The sequence below is a fragment of the Emydura macquarii genome, unplaced genomic scaffold (genome assembly GCF_026122565.2).
Source record: "Emydura macquarii macquarii isolate MOO-44397 ecotype Brisbane River unplaced genomic scaffold, CSIRO-AGI_Emac_v2 contig_2897, whole genome shotgun sequence".
In the NCBI taxonomy this organism is placed as follows: Eukaryota; Metazoa; Chordata; order Testudines; family Chelidae; genus Emydura; species Emydura macquarii.
Window position 1 is genome coordinate 39440045 of NW_027133034.1, and position 18402 is coordinate 39458446.

Here is an 18402-nt window from a genome sequence, read left to right on the forward strand (position 1 = left end):
GATCACGGATCATTGGGTACTATGCACGGTAGAACTGGGATAGTCTCTTCAATTCAGTTCCTCCCCTCCCACTGCCTGTCCTTCTTCAGGGACCCTTCTCACGAGCAATTTCTAATCCAAGAGGTTTCAGGCACTCTTGGTTCCTTGGGAGCTAAGGGCCAGAGGTTCTACTCCCTTGGAACCACCTGGCCTTCCTCTATCAGGGCTAGGAACTCTGTGCTGGAGTCTGATGGTATAGACTCTGAGAACTTTGACATAGGCCCCTAAGAGTTAAAATTGTATCTACTCAGCACTGCCTGCTGGTTCACAATACAGAGTTGGAGCCCTCCAGGAAAATACACCTTCCTCCCAAAGAGGTCCAATTTTTTTACATCGTTTGCTTTTACCGTGGGGCCTTGCTGATATTGCCTCTCACACCCATTGGCCGCTGCAACTACGAGCGATCCTGGTGCGGGATAAGCATAGAGGTATTCATTTTACATACTGCATTCAGTAGTTACACTAGATCCTTCTCTTTTTCATCTTATGCAAAGGAAGTTTCCTTGTTCTTAAAGGAAAGAGGGACTTCTTTCTTCCGTGAAGTTAAAACAGAGAACCGTTCTGTATCAATCTTCAAACTGTGTCGTCATCTGGTCTTACCTAAGCCATGCTCCACTACTACTTCTCTGACAGTGGAACCATTGAACTGATTTATGCTGTTATATTAGTTAGGGATCACTGATCCTGTTCATTCTAACTATTAGCTTAATTGTTCTCAGTCATGCAATTCAGACCGTTTTCTAAGAAGTCATACCATTTGTCCTTTCCCTCCTTTGCTATATTTGTTTAGTCATTTACCCATTCTATCTCATTTGTCACATGGATGACACTAGTCCAGTGGTCTTTGCAAACCTTTAAGAGAGAGATTGGTCAATTCACCATTTCCTGTGTAGTGACATTTTTATCTTGATAATTATAAGCCTCTTGTCTTCAACTCCTTTTGATGTTCCAAAATTAAATCAATGAAGTACAAATAGAGGAGCTAATTTTAGCAAATCCTTTCCTGTTGCTATGCCGTAACAGTAACCAGTCCTACAGAGGAATAAAATGTACAGTCCATTTCTCAGCTGCCCAGGTGGAGAAACTAATGCACAAGCTGTGAATGTTCTGAGATGCAATACAAAACAATTAAGTATTAACAGAAAATCTTAATGAAACAACGCTAAACTTACTGAGGTTTTTCTTTTGCATTAAAACATCAATTGAAGCTACCTTTCAAAATGTAAGACACATTTTATGGATGGATTTATTTTTAATGGGTTGCATGTGGGGCTGTGGTCAGTAGGTATAACTGACCAAGGAGGAGGCATTAGATAAAGGGCTTGCCATTTTTGGTGCACATAACTTTTATTTCCCTCTGCCACCCTCTCCTGGAATGGTTTAAATGCTATTTTGTAAGGGATGCATGCATTCATATGAATTACTTGAGGCATACTCACATGCATGAAGTTAGGCAAGTGTTTAAGGACCTTGCTGAATCAGGACCATAATGAGACTACAATTGGATTTATGGAAAAACAATCAGGAACAAATATGGCCAAAAGAAAAAATGGAAAAATACAAATTCTTGTAATCTGACACTCATTGCACACCCACTGGTTTTATTCCACTGCCATTGCATTCTGTGGAGTTATTCCAGAATTGTATTGGTTTAAATGTGATCAGAATCAGGGCCTTGTATAGTACATATTTCCCCACAATTTTTATCTAATTAGGAATTGACGGTTTTTTAGTTGATGCAGGTGAGAGTTGCACCATCTTAAACTGGTTTTTTTAAAAGTGTACAAGAGGCAGCTTCTAATACGTTATGCTTAATAATATTTCTCATGGTAAAGTTTAAACAAGTATACTTTTATTTGTATGTGCCTGTCATATACGGGAACTGCTACCAAGAATTTGCCATAATCTACTGAGTGCCCTGGAACAAAGAGTACAGCACAAAACAGCATCTCTACTATACGCCCATGGACATATGCTGCATCATCCCAAAGAACAAGCCACACAACATAGGTTGGTTTTTAAAATGTAGTTTTCTGGCCATGCTGGTGGGGGTCAGTGGTTGGAGGCAGGGTGCACTAGGAAGGATTAAAACTTCTGTATATTAGGCGGCTATATTCAATATGCTTGGACAAATTCACCCTTGACATATGGATGTTAGAGAAGACAAGGTGGGGGAGATATCATCTTTAATTGGACTAACTTCTGCTGGTGAGAGAGACAAGTTTTCGAGCTACACAGAGCACTTCCTCAGGTCTGTGGAGGAGGTGTAATTTGTACCTGCCACTCTACCTCATCTCTTTGCACTCAACTGGGCCTCAACTCTAGCAGAGGACGGGTGATGTTTCCACCACCCTGTGACATAGTTATGTTCTCCCTGGAGCTCCAGAGAAACTCTGAGAGCAGAAACTGCTGAAGGTATATTGAATCAGAATCTCTAGCTGCTCAACCTATGATCCTGTTTCCAGGCCAGCACTGAAGTATGAGGCTTTGGTTTGTAATTTCAACAGTTTGGGGGAGTAACCATTTAAGTATGAAAGTCTGACTCCTTCAACCTGTATTTTCTAATGTTTCACAAAGTGTAGATGCACAAATATAAATTATGGGCCAGATCCTCAGTTACTGTAAATTGGGGTAGCTTCATTAAAGTAGTGTGGATTATTAGCGTGATCTGCCTGGGCAACTGTCTATTAAATTTAACAATTCATGTCCATATTTTAAGTAATAGCAAAGTTTAAGGAAACATTCTTTTTTAAGACCTGAGCATTTGAATATATATATGTTTCAAAACTTAGCTCTTCCTTTACATTCGCCTAAACACTAAACATTATTAATGGCAATTGGTTCACACCAAAATGTTTCAATATTTTTAGAATGTATGACTTGTTGTGAGACAACAGATGGATAGAATTAAAAAAAAAAATCTTCCCGTACAGTAAGATTGTTATATTTTACTCATTAAATTGAGACAAAGAATGTTAATATATATATATATATATATTGTGATATGGTGAAGGCAGTAGAAGAGTGCTGGATGGGAGATATGTGAGCCCCAGAATGCTCCGGGCCTTGTTCCCTGCTGACTAACTCAGAGCCACTGGGGGCAATTAGGAGCAGCTGAGGCTGATTAAGGATCAGCCAGGTGCTCCATAAAAGGGCTCCGCCCCCAAACACATAGGGCACGAGCTGGAGGAAGTAGGAGTGCTGTGCTGTGCTGTGCTGTGCTGTGCTGTGCTGTGCTGTGCTGTGCTGATAGGAGTACGGAGCTGTGCAGAGGAACAGACTGGAGAGCAGAGCGGTGGTGGAGCAGTGAGGAGGAAGGTACCGGCTCAAGAAGCCAGAAGGACTGAAGGAGGGGGAAAATTAGCCCAGGGGAAGAGTGTGCCGTCTGGAAAGCAGTACCAGCAGCACATAGCTGCTTCTCATAGGGCCCCTGGGCTGGGACCCGGAGGAGTGGGTGGTCCCGGGTCCCTACCCCCTCCCCTGGGAAGACGGGGTGACGGGCAACTTCCTGGCCCACTACAAGCAGGAAGGTGCGAGACCCACGGGAGGGAAGCCGGCCATCAGCCACAATATATATATATATATCCCTCACAGAGGTATACAGGGAAGAACAATTGCTTGGCATTTCTTTGACATATTTGATTTACTCACTGTGGGTGGTAAGATTTCTTGCTGAAGAATTTCAAACCTACCTGAACATTATGGGCAAGTTTTCAAAAGTGGCTGCACCCATTGCTAGAGTCCTGCGTGGATACAAAATTTGTATCCACATCTACCCCGATCCGCAAAAATGGTCTGCAGATATCTGCAGATATGAAGCAGATATCCATGGATTTGCACATGCAAAACTCTTCATTTGTGTGAAAATGTTGTTTGCACACACAGATAATGGGCGCTATACATATAATTAGTACATATTCCTTTTATGGCCACAACTTACATGGTCATGTTTTAAATTTGTAAAAATGAATTTTATAGGAGTTTCAATTCAGAAAGCAGAGAGAAGTCATGTGAACTGAACAGTGAGGCAGAGATGTAAAGGGACAGCTCTGCTCAGAATTAATCTTTATATTCCTCCTCCTTACCCCCCACAATAACATATTACAAATTGATTGGGTTTCAGAAATAATTGGCAATACTTCAACAGGACCCAAAGTGTATAGATCCCTTTGCAGGATTAGAGGTTTATATAATAACTGCATTTCTGTAGCACATTTAATCATAGATCGAAAAGCACATTACAGATATTACTGAATTATACACTTAGTGTACTTAGTACCGCTATAGCTGCAAGATTCCATTGAGAAAGAGAGAGAAATTCTGAGTGGACTGGAATACACAACTGAACCTGCATGGTACACCATAGGCCTCCAAATGAGGTAGCGGATATTGAGTACATAAGTGTCAAGAGAGATCAAAGAGCCAAATAAAATGATGATAGTGACGGATGCATATACATCGGTCAAAAGTTACAAATGTTTGGAGAAGTAAATGACAGCTTTTTGGAATCTGTAGCTGTAGAGCACACAAGAGGAGAAGCTAGTTTCAGCACAGTCCTACACATAAGTCAGGAGTTTGTTCATGAAGCTGAAGCACTATCAGAGACTGAGCTGTCAAAAGGCTGTAAACTAAGAACCTGCTCCTGTTGCTCTTGGTTCCTCCAGCATTTGGAGAAGTGGGACTTTGTACATTCCTTGTAAATATACAAGATGCATCAAAAAAACACCTATCACCAATTTTGCCTCCTAACAGAAAAATTCTGAAGACTTTGAACTTTAATTAGTTGATTGGATCAAAAACGTGCAACACTACTTTCCAAAAACCTCTGACAACATTTTTTATAAAAAACTACGTTAGAAACTAAGTAGTTATAGTGTGAACGGTAAAGCACTTTCATAAGCCAGAAACTGGCTAAAAGACAAAAAACAAACAGTAGGAATAGATGGTCAATTATCATGTCAAAGTGTTACCAGTGGGGTGTCAAAGTTCCATATTAGAACATGCAATGTTTAATATATTTATTAATTATCTGGAAATGGGGCAAACAGTGAGATGTTGAAATCTGCAAATGACAAAATTATTTAGGCTAGTCAAGATCAGAGAAAACTGCATGAAACTTCAGAGATTGCTAACCAAGCCAGGTGAATGGACATCCTAACAGCGGAAGTAGATTAGTGCTGACAAATGGAAAGTAATGCACATTCAAGGGAATAATTTGAATTACTCATATTTTATTGGGTTCTAATTGTATCAACTCAGGAAAAAAAAACTAGGCATTATTATGTATAGCAGAAGGAAGATCTCTATTCAGTATGCAACAGTGGTCAAAAAAGGTGATTCTATGTTTTAGGCTGATTATATGTTTCTTTTCCTCGAAATTACTGCTATTTAAGACTACCAGACACAGTAAGCCTGGGACCCAAGGTAGAGAGCTGTCTGTTGTGGGCCTTATGTTTTTGTTTTGTGTTTATGTTAGCCTCTTGACAATGCCCAAGGAAGTGGAGAAGACTTTGTTTGTTTCTGTCTGTTACTAAGGAGAAAGCTGCACTCAGTTATAGCATAATTTATCTTTGTTGCATTTTGTCCTGACATAAGGCCCAATCCTGCACACTGGACAGTGTGTAAGACAAAATAAAGCAATTTGAGTGAAGGGGCTGCAAATAAGACATTGTATGCTATAAACATGACACACCCAAATCCTGTCAATACTGTAAGCACATATGTGCAGAGGTGCATACATTATGTGCTAAATGTAGATCTGCAAAGGCAGCATGATGAAGCCTCCTCTGATTTATCTCAGAGCTCCCTGGTGGTTGCTTTGACCAATTTACATCAGACATGTTTACACAACTGCTAAATTTAGCTTAGAGACTTACATGAGCATTTTATTTGCTTATATCATGTCTGAATTCGGCCTTCTGTCTCAGAATTCCAGATATGTTTGTGAATGTGTTTACTTTTTCAGTAGATCCGATGCAGCATTTTGGCCTTATAACTGCTTTTCTCTATGCTATACATGTCAACTTGAATTAAAAAGTAGATTTTTTTCATTTTACATGCGTCTAAAGTACAAAGTGACATTGACTCTGATGAGCAGTATAACATGTAACTAGTACTTCAACTTTTAAGAGTCTTTTTCAAAACTGTGTGGGAGATGCATTTAGAAAAGCCATTAGCTCTTACAAAAGCAGCTTCTTCCGCTTTGATAATGTACGTCCTACAGGGTAAATTTTCAGACTGTGACATGGAAAGATTTAGTGAACAATGGCCGTGGATGTTAATGGGACATAGTGGAATATATTTCCACACTGATTTGAACATTTCTAGATCTCTTTCACTCTAGGGTTAGTAGGGGTTATGTAAGTTCTTGCTTTGCCTCACTGATATCACTGGAATGTGATGACAGATACATTAAGAATGACAGAAATGCAATACAAGTTTGAGCTGCCCTAAGCAGATTTTTGGGAGTGAGTGAGAGAAAGATACTAACCTGAATAAGCATCCAGCTGAACTGGCAAAGGTAAAGGTAATGTGTAATAGATCCCAGGGCGGAGCAGCTTTCTTCTGAGAGCTCGTTACTAATGTAAGCCGAGGCAAGAAACGAAATCTGTAACAGAGAAAAATGTATACATTTTGGAACAATCCAAATTAATTTAACAATATTAAGTAAATGGACAAGTTTCTTTTCAGTTGGGATGAAAGCCAAAATGATTTTCAGTAATTTACCACATGATTCAGAAACTAATTAGTAATGAAATGTGATGCTTTGGGATAAAAGGTGAAATTCTGGTGAAATTCTAGGGTGAAATTCTGTCAAGCAAGACAAGATTGCAACCTACAGCTCAAAACACCAGTAGGTTGGGTACCAGCCACACCATCCTACCAGGTGCACCAAAGCTCGAAGGAGTAGTATCCTGGCCTGATAAATAATCAGTCCTTTGCCTATATGTTGCAGAATGCAACTGGTGCTAGGGTGAGTTATAAGCCACTTTTAAAGAACTAGATGTGCTCCCCCATGTTGTTCTGAGGCATCCTATTCTAGACACTGGATGACTATGCTTCCTTTTCCAACCTGACATGACTCTTTATAACAGAAGCATTATTCTTCTTAGAACTTTTAGTTTCCATTATTTAACTACTAGAACAGCAAAACCAAAAAAAAAAACAAAAACAAAAAAATCCTGAAAGAAAAAAATCATGTTAGAAAGTGAGTTGGATCTCAGTAAGTTTAAGATCTGGCTACTGTGAATCCCACTACAGATAAAATACTTCTACTAACAGATTATCTAAAAGGATCTATTCATTCAGGAGAATAAAATATACTATTGATGAGACTTGACTTCTTAACAAATAAATGTGTGTACATATACATGCTATAAAGGCTGTCTCGAAAGAGAGTAAACAACCAATAGAAGTTATATCTAAGGGGAGCTAGTGGTTTTGTGTTTGATAGCCCCCCTCTGAACACTGTGTTTATAGTAAAAGGAATGCTCACAAGTTTGACAATATGTTATTGGACAACTCCTACATAGTTTCACTACTGAAAAAAATATAGCCCTTTTACTGTACTTTGGACAAAGTCATCCAGACAAGTACATGACAGTATTGTATTACATTTGATCTGTACTTCGCACATGGACATAGGCATTTGATGATGAAAAAGAACTAAAAGGTAGTCACTAGACCAAAATTGAATTGTAAGGTGACATTATGTTTCTTCAGAAATATAAGGCATTTTTCAAACAACATTGTTATGTTTTGTATTCTGCACAGACTGCATGAAGGCTGTATTGGAATATAACCACAGAAAGTGATTGGCCATGTTGCTAACACAAAACATAGGCAATATTTTGAAACATTAGAGAAAAATATATGCTATATACTGTATTCTACTAACTGATGGCAATACTAGTATATGTAGCTTTATCTGTTTGTAACACAGTAAGATAATAAGATGACTTTAAGAGAGAGCACAGGCCACAAGAGCTCATCCTCTTCCCCCCATAATCCTACTACCTCTGAAGCAGCTAAGAAAGCACACTATATCCAGCTTGGCACCCCACACCCCTCAATCATCATCCCTTAGGACTTGCCACCTCATGCATTCTGTACTGTGCTCATCTTTCTAATGGATACAATGGGCAACCTTTGTAACAATGAACCTATTACTCTAAGAAGGCAAAGCTGTAAAATGTATAGGGATAAATGTCAAGACTGAACACGCTCTTTTGTGGCCTTTTAAAAAAATTTCTGTTGAATATATCCCATATGATTCTCAGAGTTCTCTTTAGTGATAACCCAATTTTAAATCTCCCTTTGGGAACGGGATTTTGCTTTTTGCCAATAGTTCCAAATTTCTTTTCAGTGACACACACTCCTCTATAGACCAGTTCTGTTTGTGAATGGATTTGGAACTCTAATCTGTAGACTTTGTTCTATCCAGAAACCATGAATATTAAAAATCTTCAGCAGTGTATGTTTCTCCACCGTGCTATGTCAAGGCCATCCATTTCGGCCTGAAATGGCTTCATTTAAAGTTAACTAGCAGCTCAAAAGACAAACTGCAAATTGCACCAATTTGTGTGTGATATTTTTGTGCCATACAGGAGATGAAGCAGAATGCCAGTGAGAACATATTACTCAGAAAGGGATTAGGACACTTAGAAGGTTTTTCTAACATCCTGACCAAATAAAGGTAAAAAATACAGTGGAATCTTCTCTTATTGATGTTGATGAGAAACAGATCTCTGTCAGGATTCCTGCTTGACAGTCATTTACTTGTATATTGTTTGAACTGATAAATTAAATTACCAAATAATGTTGGCAATGAAATCCTATCACAATATTAAGAAAAATTACCTGGTGATTAAATACAAAGAAATTAGAACCTACTCATTCCAGCTCAAAACCTTCATCAGTGTCAAAATACATTTGAGAAAAATCAGACACTTCATACAACTGTTCATTTAAAGAGAGACAGACCAATTTTTCCCAAATTAATTTTCCTGATGTATTTATTATTCATACATTAAAAAAAAAAAGATTTTAAAACAAATCTGAACATTCCATGAGTACAAAAAAGCATACCCAGACAACCCATGTAAATTCAAAATGACTGTACAGAATAAAGGACTTTTGAATTGTAAAATGCAGTGAACCAATAATTGTTTCCAAAACTGAATGGGGAGGGTGGCTTGGTAGTTTGTAACTGTATGTCTAATGCTAAACATGGGATGAAATACTGTCCCCACTGAAGTCAACCAGGAACTCCTACTGTCTTCCATGGGACTAGGATTTCACCCCAAGACTCTGCTTTAAAATCTGTGTACATCTGTGTGATTATTTAAAATTAAAGGTTCCAGAGAGGTAGCCATGTTAGTCTGTTTTTAGCAAAACAGCGAAAGCCCTCTGGCACCTTACATTTTTTTTTTAAATTAAAAGAAAGACTTACTGTGTGGGGAAAAGAAATTCAAACAAATCAATCAGCATGTGTCTACAGTCCACAACGTTTCCTTTTAGAACCTCTCTCTTCATGATTGCATCTGACAAAGTGGGTTTCTGCCCACGAAAGCTTATGCCCAAATAAATTTGTTAGTCTTTAAGGTGCCACAGAACTCTCACTGTTTTGCATGATTGCAATGTTTCTGTTAGAGTTTGGTGAACCTCCCTTGAACATGAGGCCTGAAGACTTCTGTTTGTTAACTACAAATTCTACTACGACAGACACGGTTTTTATTACTTCTCATAATAAAAAAATACAATCTTCAGGAACAGCTGATGTTAATCATTTACTCTTATTCACAGCAAGAATTAAAAGATCATTTATTCACCTTGCAGTGCATTTTTGTTAAACTACAGTGTGCTACTTAAATCAAGCAATTTAAACACAAGCATCAGCTAAAAGACAGGAAAAAATTAAGTCATATCTTGCTTTTTCCCTTGTAGACTTTTTATAAGCAAAATAGCTGCATTGATTACATATTGTACACTGGTTAGAATATCTAACACAAGCATTTGTATCTGTGTTTGACCAAATGGATCCCTGAATTTACATTGAAAATATCTGCAGAGATATACAACTTCTAATCTTCATATGAGAAGACTGCACTAGTTCTCAAGCAACATGAGCATCAGAATGCACTTGATTCCTTACAATTTATTAGTATATAGTATATATTATGTCAGAAAATAAGTGAAGGTGGTACATCATCAGGATTTTCACATACTAAAATAACATTTATTTTATCACCTAAGGGCAGAACTAATGGAGCAAAAGGTCCTGGAAACTTTGTCCTGGTCATTTCAGGTTCACTAGAACAAAATTTGTCCAAATTTGAGTGAGTGGTGCTGTGACCCCATGCGCCTAGGTTGCAGTGCAGTGCCAATCAGATTTGGCACCAGCCCTGGGCAAATTCTGCTGCCTTAGGCTGTTTTTGTCCTGAACCCAGAGAATTAATGTTTTGTGAACCAACTCTCAATGGATAAATGTGATGGGACACAAGAAGGCTGGTAGTAGGGTTGTTTCTCTATGCTGCTGCCCTTTGGCTTTTTGATGGGAAAGCTGCCTCTTCAGTATTAGCACTTTTTTACCCTCACAGAGCACTGGAGTGCTCCTTTTCTTGATGGGATTCAGAGAAGTTTTATTTTACTCCTTTAACCTTCTCCCCACATCCCTCAAACTGAAGCCACAATATTTCAAGAAAAGAGGACTGGAAATTTTTGGAAACTTATCAATGCCACTCACCAACTGGCTATGGGGATCCCTGTTGTGCAGTGTAAGGCATTCCCATCCACACAGAGACTGAGGTGATCTTCAGCTAATTCAATATAGTTCTCCTATATGACATTACAACATTATGACAGGTTGGCCACTCTCAGGATATTTTGCAATAAGGGACTATCTTGTAGATGAATCTAGTATTTGTTTTGGAAACTGAAAGGTGAATTAGCTGAGCTGCTCAGGCATTGACTTGTCCAGGATGCTAAAGAAAAAAGGTTACTTAGAAGTCACCATAAACAGCAGAGGATTGTATAACATTATTAAGTAGAGAAGACTACAACCAATAATTCAGCAATGGCATCTAGTTACATGCCCAGTCTGCTCCAGTACCTGTTTAAGGAATCTGATGCAAATGGGGATCAACCGACTACATTTGAAAAGCCAAAAAAAAAAAAGATGTTAAATCTCTGTTGCAAAATATGACTTGGTCTAACATTAAGAGACATGCACAAGAGTGAGTAAAGGGAGGCTAGGAAGGAAACTCAAGGAAGATCATATGGGAGATAGCCAGATTATTAAACAGTTCAATTGTTTTCCACATTTAACTAGAATTTTATATCTGCCTGTTACATTTTTTTCTTATTTTTAATTACTTTAAAACAATTATTCAGATTGGTCATAAGGACCAATGCACAATGACTTGCCTGCTTATTTTCTAAAACTTTGGTTCTCCAGAACAAATACTTGAAAACTATGTTGTCCAAAAAGTGTTTGTATTAAAATGTGAAGATCTGGTTAAGAAGAAAAAAAAGCCTCTTTGTATGTTAAGCTGACTAGTTTGCCTATAGCTAGAGTGGCCTCTGAACATACATATCTATCTATATGAAGCATGCATGACAAAAAAATAAAAATCAAGAAACATGCACACTAGAGTTATATAAAATTAATCAATTAATTTAAGAAATGGCGTGTTGGAAATAAATGAGAAGCTCTTCTAAATGAAAACAGATAAAAGAAAAGGACCTGTAGGACAAAGGGTTACTAAGCAAAGTACTGAAATTGAGCAATTATTTTAAATGAGTAGTAACTCACATTGACATTACAGTTCAGGGAATGTCAAGTTCAGCCTATGCCACTGAAAAAGGCCCAGTACAGTCAAAAGCAGAACAAGTTGAAAGAGACCTCCTTATCCTCACCTACATATGCCTGAGGCTGAGATGAAGTTAAGCCATCTCACCTTACACAATACTGTTTCACAATCACCTTTGTCGTCTTTATCCTCAGACTGAGCCGAATGGCAGATTGTTGATAATGTCCAAAAGTACCGGATTGAATCCAATTGCCAAAATTATTATGTGCATTTCAAAATATCTGAACAGCAGTACAAACACATAGGTGGTCAGCCTTAGTTGTTATCTATCCAAAGACACTTTCTCTCGAAAGTTGATCAACAGAGAAACAGTCATGGAGGAATGGTTGCTGTACTTGCCTTCATCTAGTGCTATGTTCTGTTTCATGTGCAAGCTTTTTTCAGACAAAAGGGACCAATATGATCATTTGACTGATCTCCTGCACAACGCAGGCCACAGAACCTCAACCATCCACTCCTATAATAGACCCAATACCTATGATTGAGTTATTAAAGTCCTCAAATGATGGTTTAAAGACTTTAAGGTACAGAGAATCCACCAGCAAGTGAGCCATGCCCCATGCTACAGAGGAAGGCAAAAAAACCCCCGAGTCTTTGCCAATCTGCCTTGGGGAAAATTCTTTCCCGACTCCAAATATGGTGATCACTTAAACCCTGAGCATGTGGGCAAGACTCACCAGCCAGACACCCAAGGAAGAATTCTCTGTAGTAACTCAGAGCCCACCCCATCTAACATCCCATCACAGGCCATTGGCATATCTACCACCAGCAGTCAAAGATCAGTCAATTGCCAAACTAGGCTGTTCCATCATCCCATTCCCTCCATAAATTTATCAAGCTCTTGACTAAATATGCCCATTTTTTTTAAACCTTGTCTCATCAGTCAAGTTTTCTAAACCTTTGTTGCTCTCCTCTGGACTCACACCAATTTGTCTGCATCTTTCCTAAAGTGTGGTGCCCAGAATTGGACACAGTACTGCAGCTGAGGCCTCACAAGTACCAAATAGACTGGGACAATTGCCTCTTGTTTCTTCTGGGGTGTATTTTAATACACCCCAGAATGATATTAGCCTTTTTCACAACTGCATCACATTGTTGACTCATATTCAATTTGTGATCCACTATAATATCCAGATCCTTTTCAGAAGTACTGCCACCTAGACAGTTATTCCCCATTTTGTCTTATGCGTTGGAGTTTTCCTTCTTAAGTAAAGTGCTTTACACTTGTCTTTCCTGAGTATCATCTTGTTGATTTGAGACTAATTCTCTGATTTGTCAAGGTTATTTTGAATTCCAATCCTGTCCTCCCAAGTGGCTTGCAATCCCTCCCAGCTTGGGGTCATCGCAAATTTTTTAAGCATACTCTCCATTCCATTATCTAAGCCAGTGATGAAAGTACTGTACAGGACCAGACCCAAGACTGACTCCTGTAGGACCCCACTAAATATGTGTTCCCAATGTGACAGCAATCAATAAATAACTACTCTGAGTATACTCATTCAACTAGTTATGCGCCCACCTTATAGTAATTTCATCTAGACCATATTTCCCTAGTTTGCTTATGAGAATATCATGGAGGACTGTGTCAAAAAACTTAGTAAAATCAAGATATATCACATTACTGTAGCCCCCAATCCACTAGGCCAGTACCCCTGTCAAAGAAGGAAATCAGGTTGGTTTGGCATCATTTGTTCTTGACAAATCCATGCGGATTATTCTTTACAACTCTATTATTCTCTAGGTGCTTACAAATTGATTGCTTAATAATTTGTTCCAGTCTCTTTCTAGGTATCAAATTTAGGCTGAATGGTCTAATTCCCTGGGTCCTCTTTATTCCTCTTTTTAAAGATAGGTACTATTTTTGCCCTTCTCTAGTCCTCTGGGACCTCTATGAATTCTTGAAGATAACTGCTAATGGTTTCAAGATTGCTTCAGCTAGTTTCTTAAGACCCTGAGTGAATTTCATCAGGACTTCCCGACTTGAATACATCTAACTTATCTAAATATTCTTTAACCTGTTCCTTCCCACATGTTGTCAATATTAATTGTGTGGAATATCTGGTTACCATTAATTTTTTTAGTGAAGACTGCAGCAAAATAGGTATTTTACACCTCATTCTTAATGTCATCAGTTATTAGCTCTCCCTCCCACTAAGTAGAGAAACTATCAGTGCTCCTGAACATCTTTTTCCCTTAGATTTTCTTCCCTTAGGACCTTACTATCATTTCTCTGAATTTGCTACAGTCCTTTGTTCTTATTCTGCTGCTTTCACTCCTTCCTTTCTTTAGAACAATGACATTTATTATTTAATGATCACTTTCAGCCAAATGTCTTCCACCTTCAGGTTCACAACCAATTCCTCCCTTGGTCAGAATCAAGTCTAAGAGGTGCTACAGCAAGTTGTGGAGGTAATAAAATTTCTTGCTGAAAGAGGACTCGCATTTCATGAGAATAATGAAAACTCTGGATCTGTTCACAGTGGAATTTTTTGGGAAGGTTTAGAGCTAATTTCCAAATTTGATAACTTCCTTGCAAGTCATATTGAGAAGTCTGGATATGGAAAACTATCATATATTTCCTCCACTACCTGTGAAGAGATTTTAACTCAACTGGAATGCCAAATGCCAAATATTACTCCCTTTCAGTTGACAGTACTCCCGATATTTCTCATGTTGATCAGAGAGCATTCATTGTTTGTTTTGTTAACAGAAGCGGAAATCCTTTTGAACATTTTCTGAAATTTGTGCCAAGCCTTGCAGAGAATGTGCTGTCTATTCTAAACAAACTTGGTATTAATATTTTGGATTGGTGCCATCAAACCTATGACAATACTGCCAACACACCAAGAAAACATGCTGGACTTCAGACATATATTAGGCATATTAATTCTGTAGCAGATTATGTCCCTAATACAGCATATTTTCTGAATCTTGTTGGCAACCAGTGGTTTTTGGCCTCCTCCAGCAACCCTATACTGTCTCTGCTGGCTTAATGCACCACTTTCTGAGGGATTTAAAGGAAATGAAAATAATCCTATTTTGGTTCTAAAATCTCTGCCCAGCATCCTTTGGTCCTGCCATGCTGAAGCCACAAAATGCCTGTGTCACAATTGTGTAAATATATGAGAAGCTATGGATAAAGTCAGTGAAGACACCACTGCATATGGGACTACACAAACAGAAGCCCAGCTCCTGCAAGACAAGATGGACCTTTCTTGAAACCATGTTTATGGCGGAGCTATGGAATCATGTACTTCAGTGATTTCAGCCAACAAGTTTCACATTTCAGTGTTGGTTCTGCTGCCCAATTTCTCCAGTCACTGGGTTCTTTTTTTTTTTTTATTGCACCTGAGGGACCAGCTTGATGAAATTGGAGCATTTTGAAAGTCAAAGCCATCGACTGTATCTCAAGCCTCTTACCGTGAAACTCATTACATCCCAAAATGGAAACAGCAGGCATGTGAATCCAATACACAGAAGGTGGAGCTATGGGGGCAAAGAAAATTAGAATACTTCTAATTTCATAACTGACAATTTGAAAGTGTGCCTGCACAATCTTCTGGAAACTTATATAAGGATTATGGCTCCCTAACCAACTTCAGCAATATGCCCCATACCAAGATTCATTCTACAGCTGCAGCTTTGGTTGCAAAATATCCATATGATCGCAAAATAACTTTTGAAGATGAGTTTGAACAGCATTATGCCTTTGCAAAAAATGAAGCTTGCAAGTGGCCAATTAACTATTAAAGCTATCATGCTTGCAAATGGCCAATTAAATCATTGAAGGCTCACCACCTGAAATCCACTTTTCCAAATGTGGACATCACTCATCGGATTTACCTCTTATTGCTAATTACAAATGCTGAAGCAGAATGATCATTCTCCAAGATGAGCAGAACTAAAAGCTATGACTGCTCAATGATGGAGCCGTCCAGAATGAACGCCCTTGCCTTAATGTCCATTGAGAGTGACTTGACATGAAACCTGGACTACAGTGACATAATAGAAGATTCTGCTAGCCTTGGATATCAGAAGAATCCCCTTCAGCATGGTAGTTAAGGACATTTTTCTCGTTATGTATTTACACATCAGTCATTTTTAATTATTTGGGGATATATACAACTTTATTCTTATATTCAAAACCTGTTTGTATTGCTTCTAATACTCAAAATACAGTAGCATAACACAAAAACTTTTCACTGTCAGTGATACTTCTGTGTTTTCTGCTGAGAAAGATTAAACTCTGATGATGATAATAAAATGGAGATGTGTTCATATTTACAGACTGCTCTGTCTAGTTTAAGGAAGGTGGGGAGAGGGCCCAATTTCCACAGTGCAGAGGGCTGCAAAATTCTTTAATCCAACCCTGCATAGTAGTCAAGCAGGAAGTAGATGGGTTAGAATTTAGAAGTCATAAGAATAGATATGTGGAATACAGAAATAATAGGAGGAGAATGTAAAGTAAGTAGTAACAGATGTAAGAGGGCAAAGTTTATATAAGTGCTTAGATTCTACCATGTGAAGCATTATTTAAAAAAAACCCAAAAAACCCAGTGTACATGATGGTCAGGATGCAGCATGAAATAGACAGAAATCTCTGTCCCATGATTGGTTAATGAAAATATTTTGCAGCAGTTTGTTGTAAGAATCATTCATTCATTTTTACATTATATTACATAATCTTCCTTACTTTGGACATAGATCATGAAGGATCTTATTAATGCTAGGTTAGCTACATTCTGTCAAGGAAAATATGTAATAGCCATTGAGGATGACAGGCTCTGGCAGCTTTAGCTTTGTTTTAAGGTCAGAAGGGAAACAGATTTACCCAAGTGTCATGCTCTTGCCAACTTGAACCAGCCAATCTTGAGAAGGTTCCAGCCAAACTTTTCAGCATGATGGGAGACTAAAAGCTGAAAAGGCTTGTGTCTCATAGAGATCCAAGTATATGTGATACTGTATTAGCTAAGTTACATGGAACTCCTTCATAAATATTTGATGTTTGTAGCTTTCAGTGTCATCATGGGTAACTGCTAAAATAAGTTCACTATTTAATAATATATGGGAAAGTAAGATAAAGGGTTGACCTAGCAGTCTAGAAAGTAGCATGAAGTGCTACCACCTGGGAAAAACCAACCTGTGTGTTTAGACCTTTATTTCCAAGGAGTATTGAAGAGGTATCTTGTGGAGAGCAGAAAAAAAGGAATACTTTACACTGCTCTAAAAAGATCCCTGTGCATGATTTGCAAGAAGTTTTAATAGGTTCTGGAGACAGTTGTGTCTCACAAGTCACAATCAAAGAGATGGTCATCACTGCACAGGGACCTTTAGGGCCCAAGAGGAGAAATAAAGTAAGATCTATTCTTCTTCTGGAGTTAATGTAGTGGTGAACATATATTTTGGAGTAATTTGGTATTGTTACAAGACCTTGGGGTTTCCTCATTGGTGTGTGAGATGCACAAGTCGACAGAGTCCCTGGAATAATAACACAGTAACAAGTTTAATAAACAACAGAACAATATGCATTTATTACAGTAAGAGAGTACACAGACAGCTCTCCTCCTTCTACTGGTACAAAATAGTTTAGCTTTCTCCTGCAGGTAGGGAGCATGGAACAAACCAATGCCCTGAACCTCCTCTTAAAGTCACTTCCTGAGGTAGATGTCCTTCCTCCCTGGGAGGAACCGTTTGAGGATGTGCAACACACACATACCCAAACAACAAACTCTGACACAGTATTCATGATAGCATTGACCATGGTAAAATACTGTACTTCACTATCCTTGTGATGTTGTATGTATTTTCCCAGGTGCTCAGTTCCTGTTCCACAATAAGAAACCAATCCTCCAAAGGCTTAAACACAAACAACTCTAGTTGCAGAATTCCACTGACCTAATAGATCTCCTCCCATTAGTAAAGTTACTCATGTGAATAAATCTTTGAAAGAACTGGCCCTAACACAAAATATCATTACATTTTTCTGACACCAAAAGACAACTGCTTTCCTTTTAATTTATTGTGTGGCTCCAGACTGGGAAGGATTCCTCCACCCTTCTTGTATTCATGTATTTCTGTACAAATATTTTTTAACAATTATTACGCCAGCGTAATGCAATAGGGAAAGCAGCAGCAAAGACTCAATTTGCTGTATGATTCCTTTGTTGGAATTAATTTCAATGACCAATAACATGCTAAGTGACCTATTAAAAACCCATAATATCCTCATAAAGCAGCCCTCTTTTGCTTTGATCTTCTTTAAATAGATAACCCTCCTGAATTAATGCTTAATATTAGTCTACATAAATCATACCTTTTGCTGTTGTTCTGCAGGTCAGTCTAGCACTAATGTTCTTTTTCTGTTTTGATATTAAATGCCAGACCAAAAAGACCAACAAAGAAAGCACTAAAAAAATGTGTAGATTTATTGACACCAGCAAGTCAGTCTTTCTGGTTAACGTAACAAACCAATACACAACATGAATTGGAACAC

At 38.3% G+C, this 18402-nt stretch overlaps 1 protein-coding gene across 1 annotated transcript in view; it reads right to left on the reverse strand.

The window, feature by feature from the left end:
- The window catches only part of ADGRV1 (adhesion G protein-coupled receptor V1), a 336348-nt gene that overhangs the window by 101106 nt on the left and 216840 nt on the right, over window positions 1-18402 (reverse strand). Inside the window, exon 85 of the mRNA XM_067568750.1 lies at window positions 6530-6646. Coding sequence (XP_067424851.1) covers window positions 6530-6646 — 117 coding nt within the window. The remainder of the gene's footprint in view (window positions 1-6529; window positions 6647-18402) is intronic.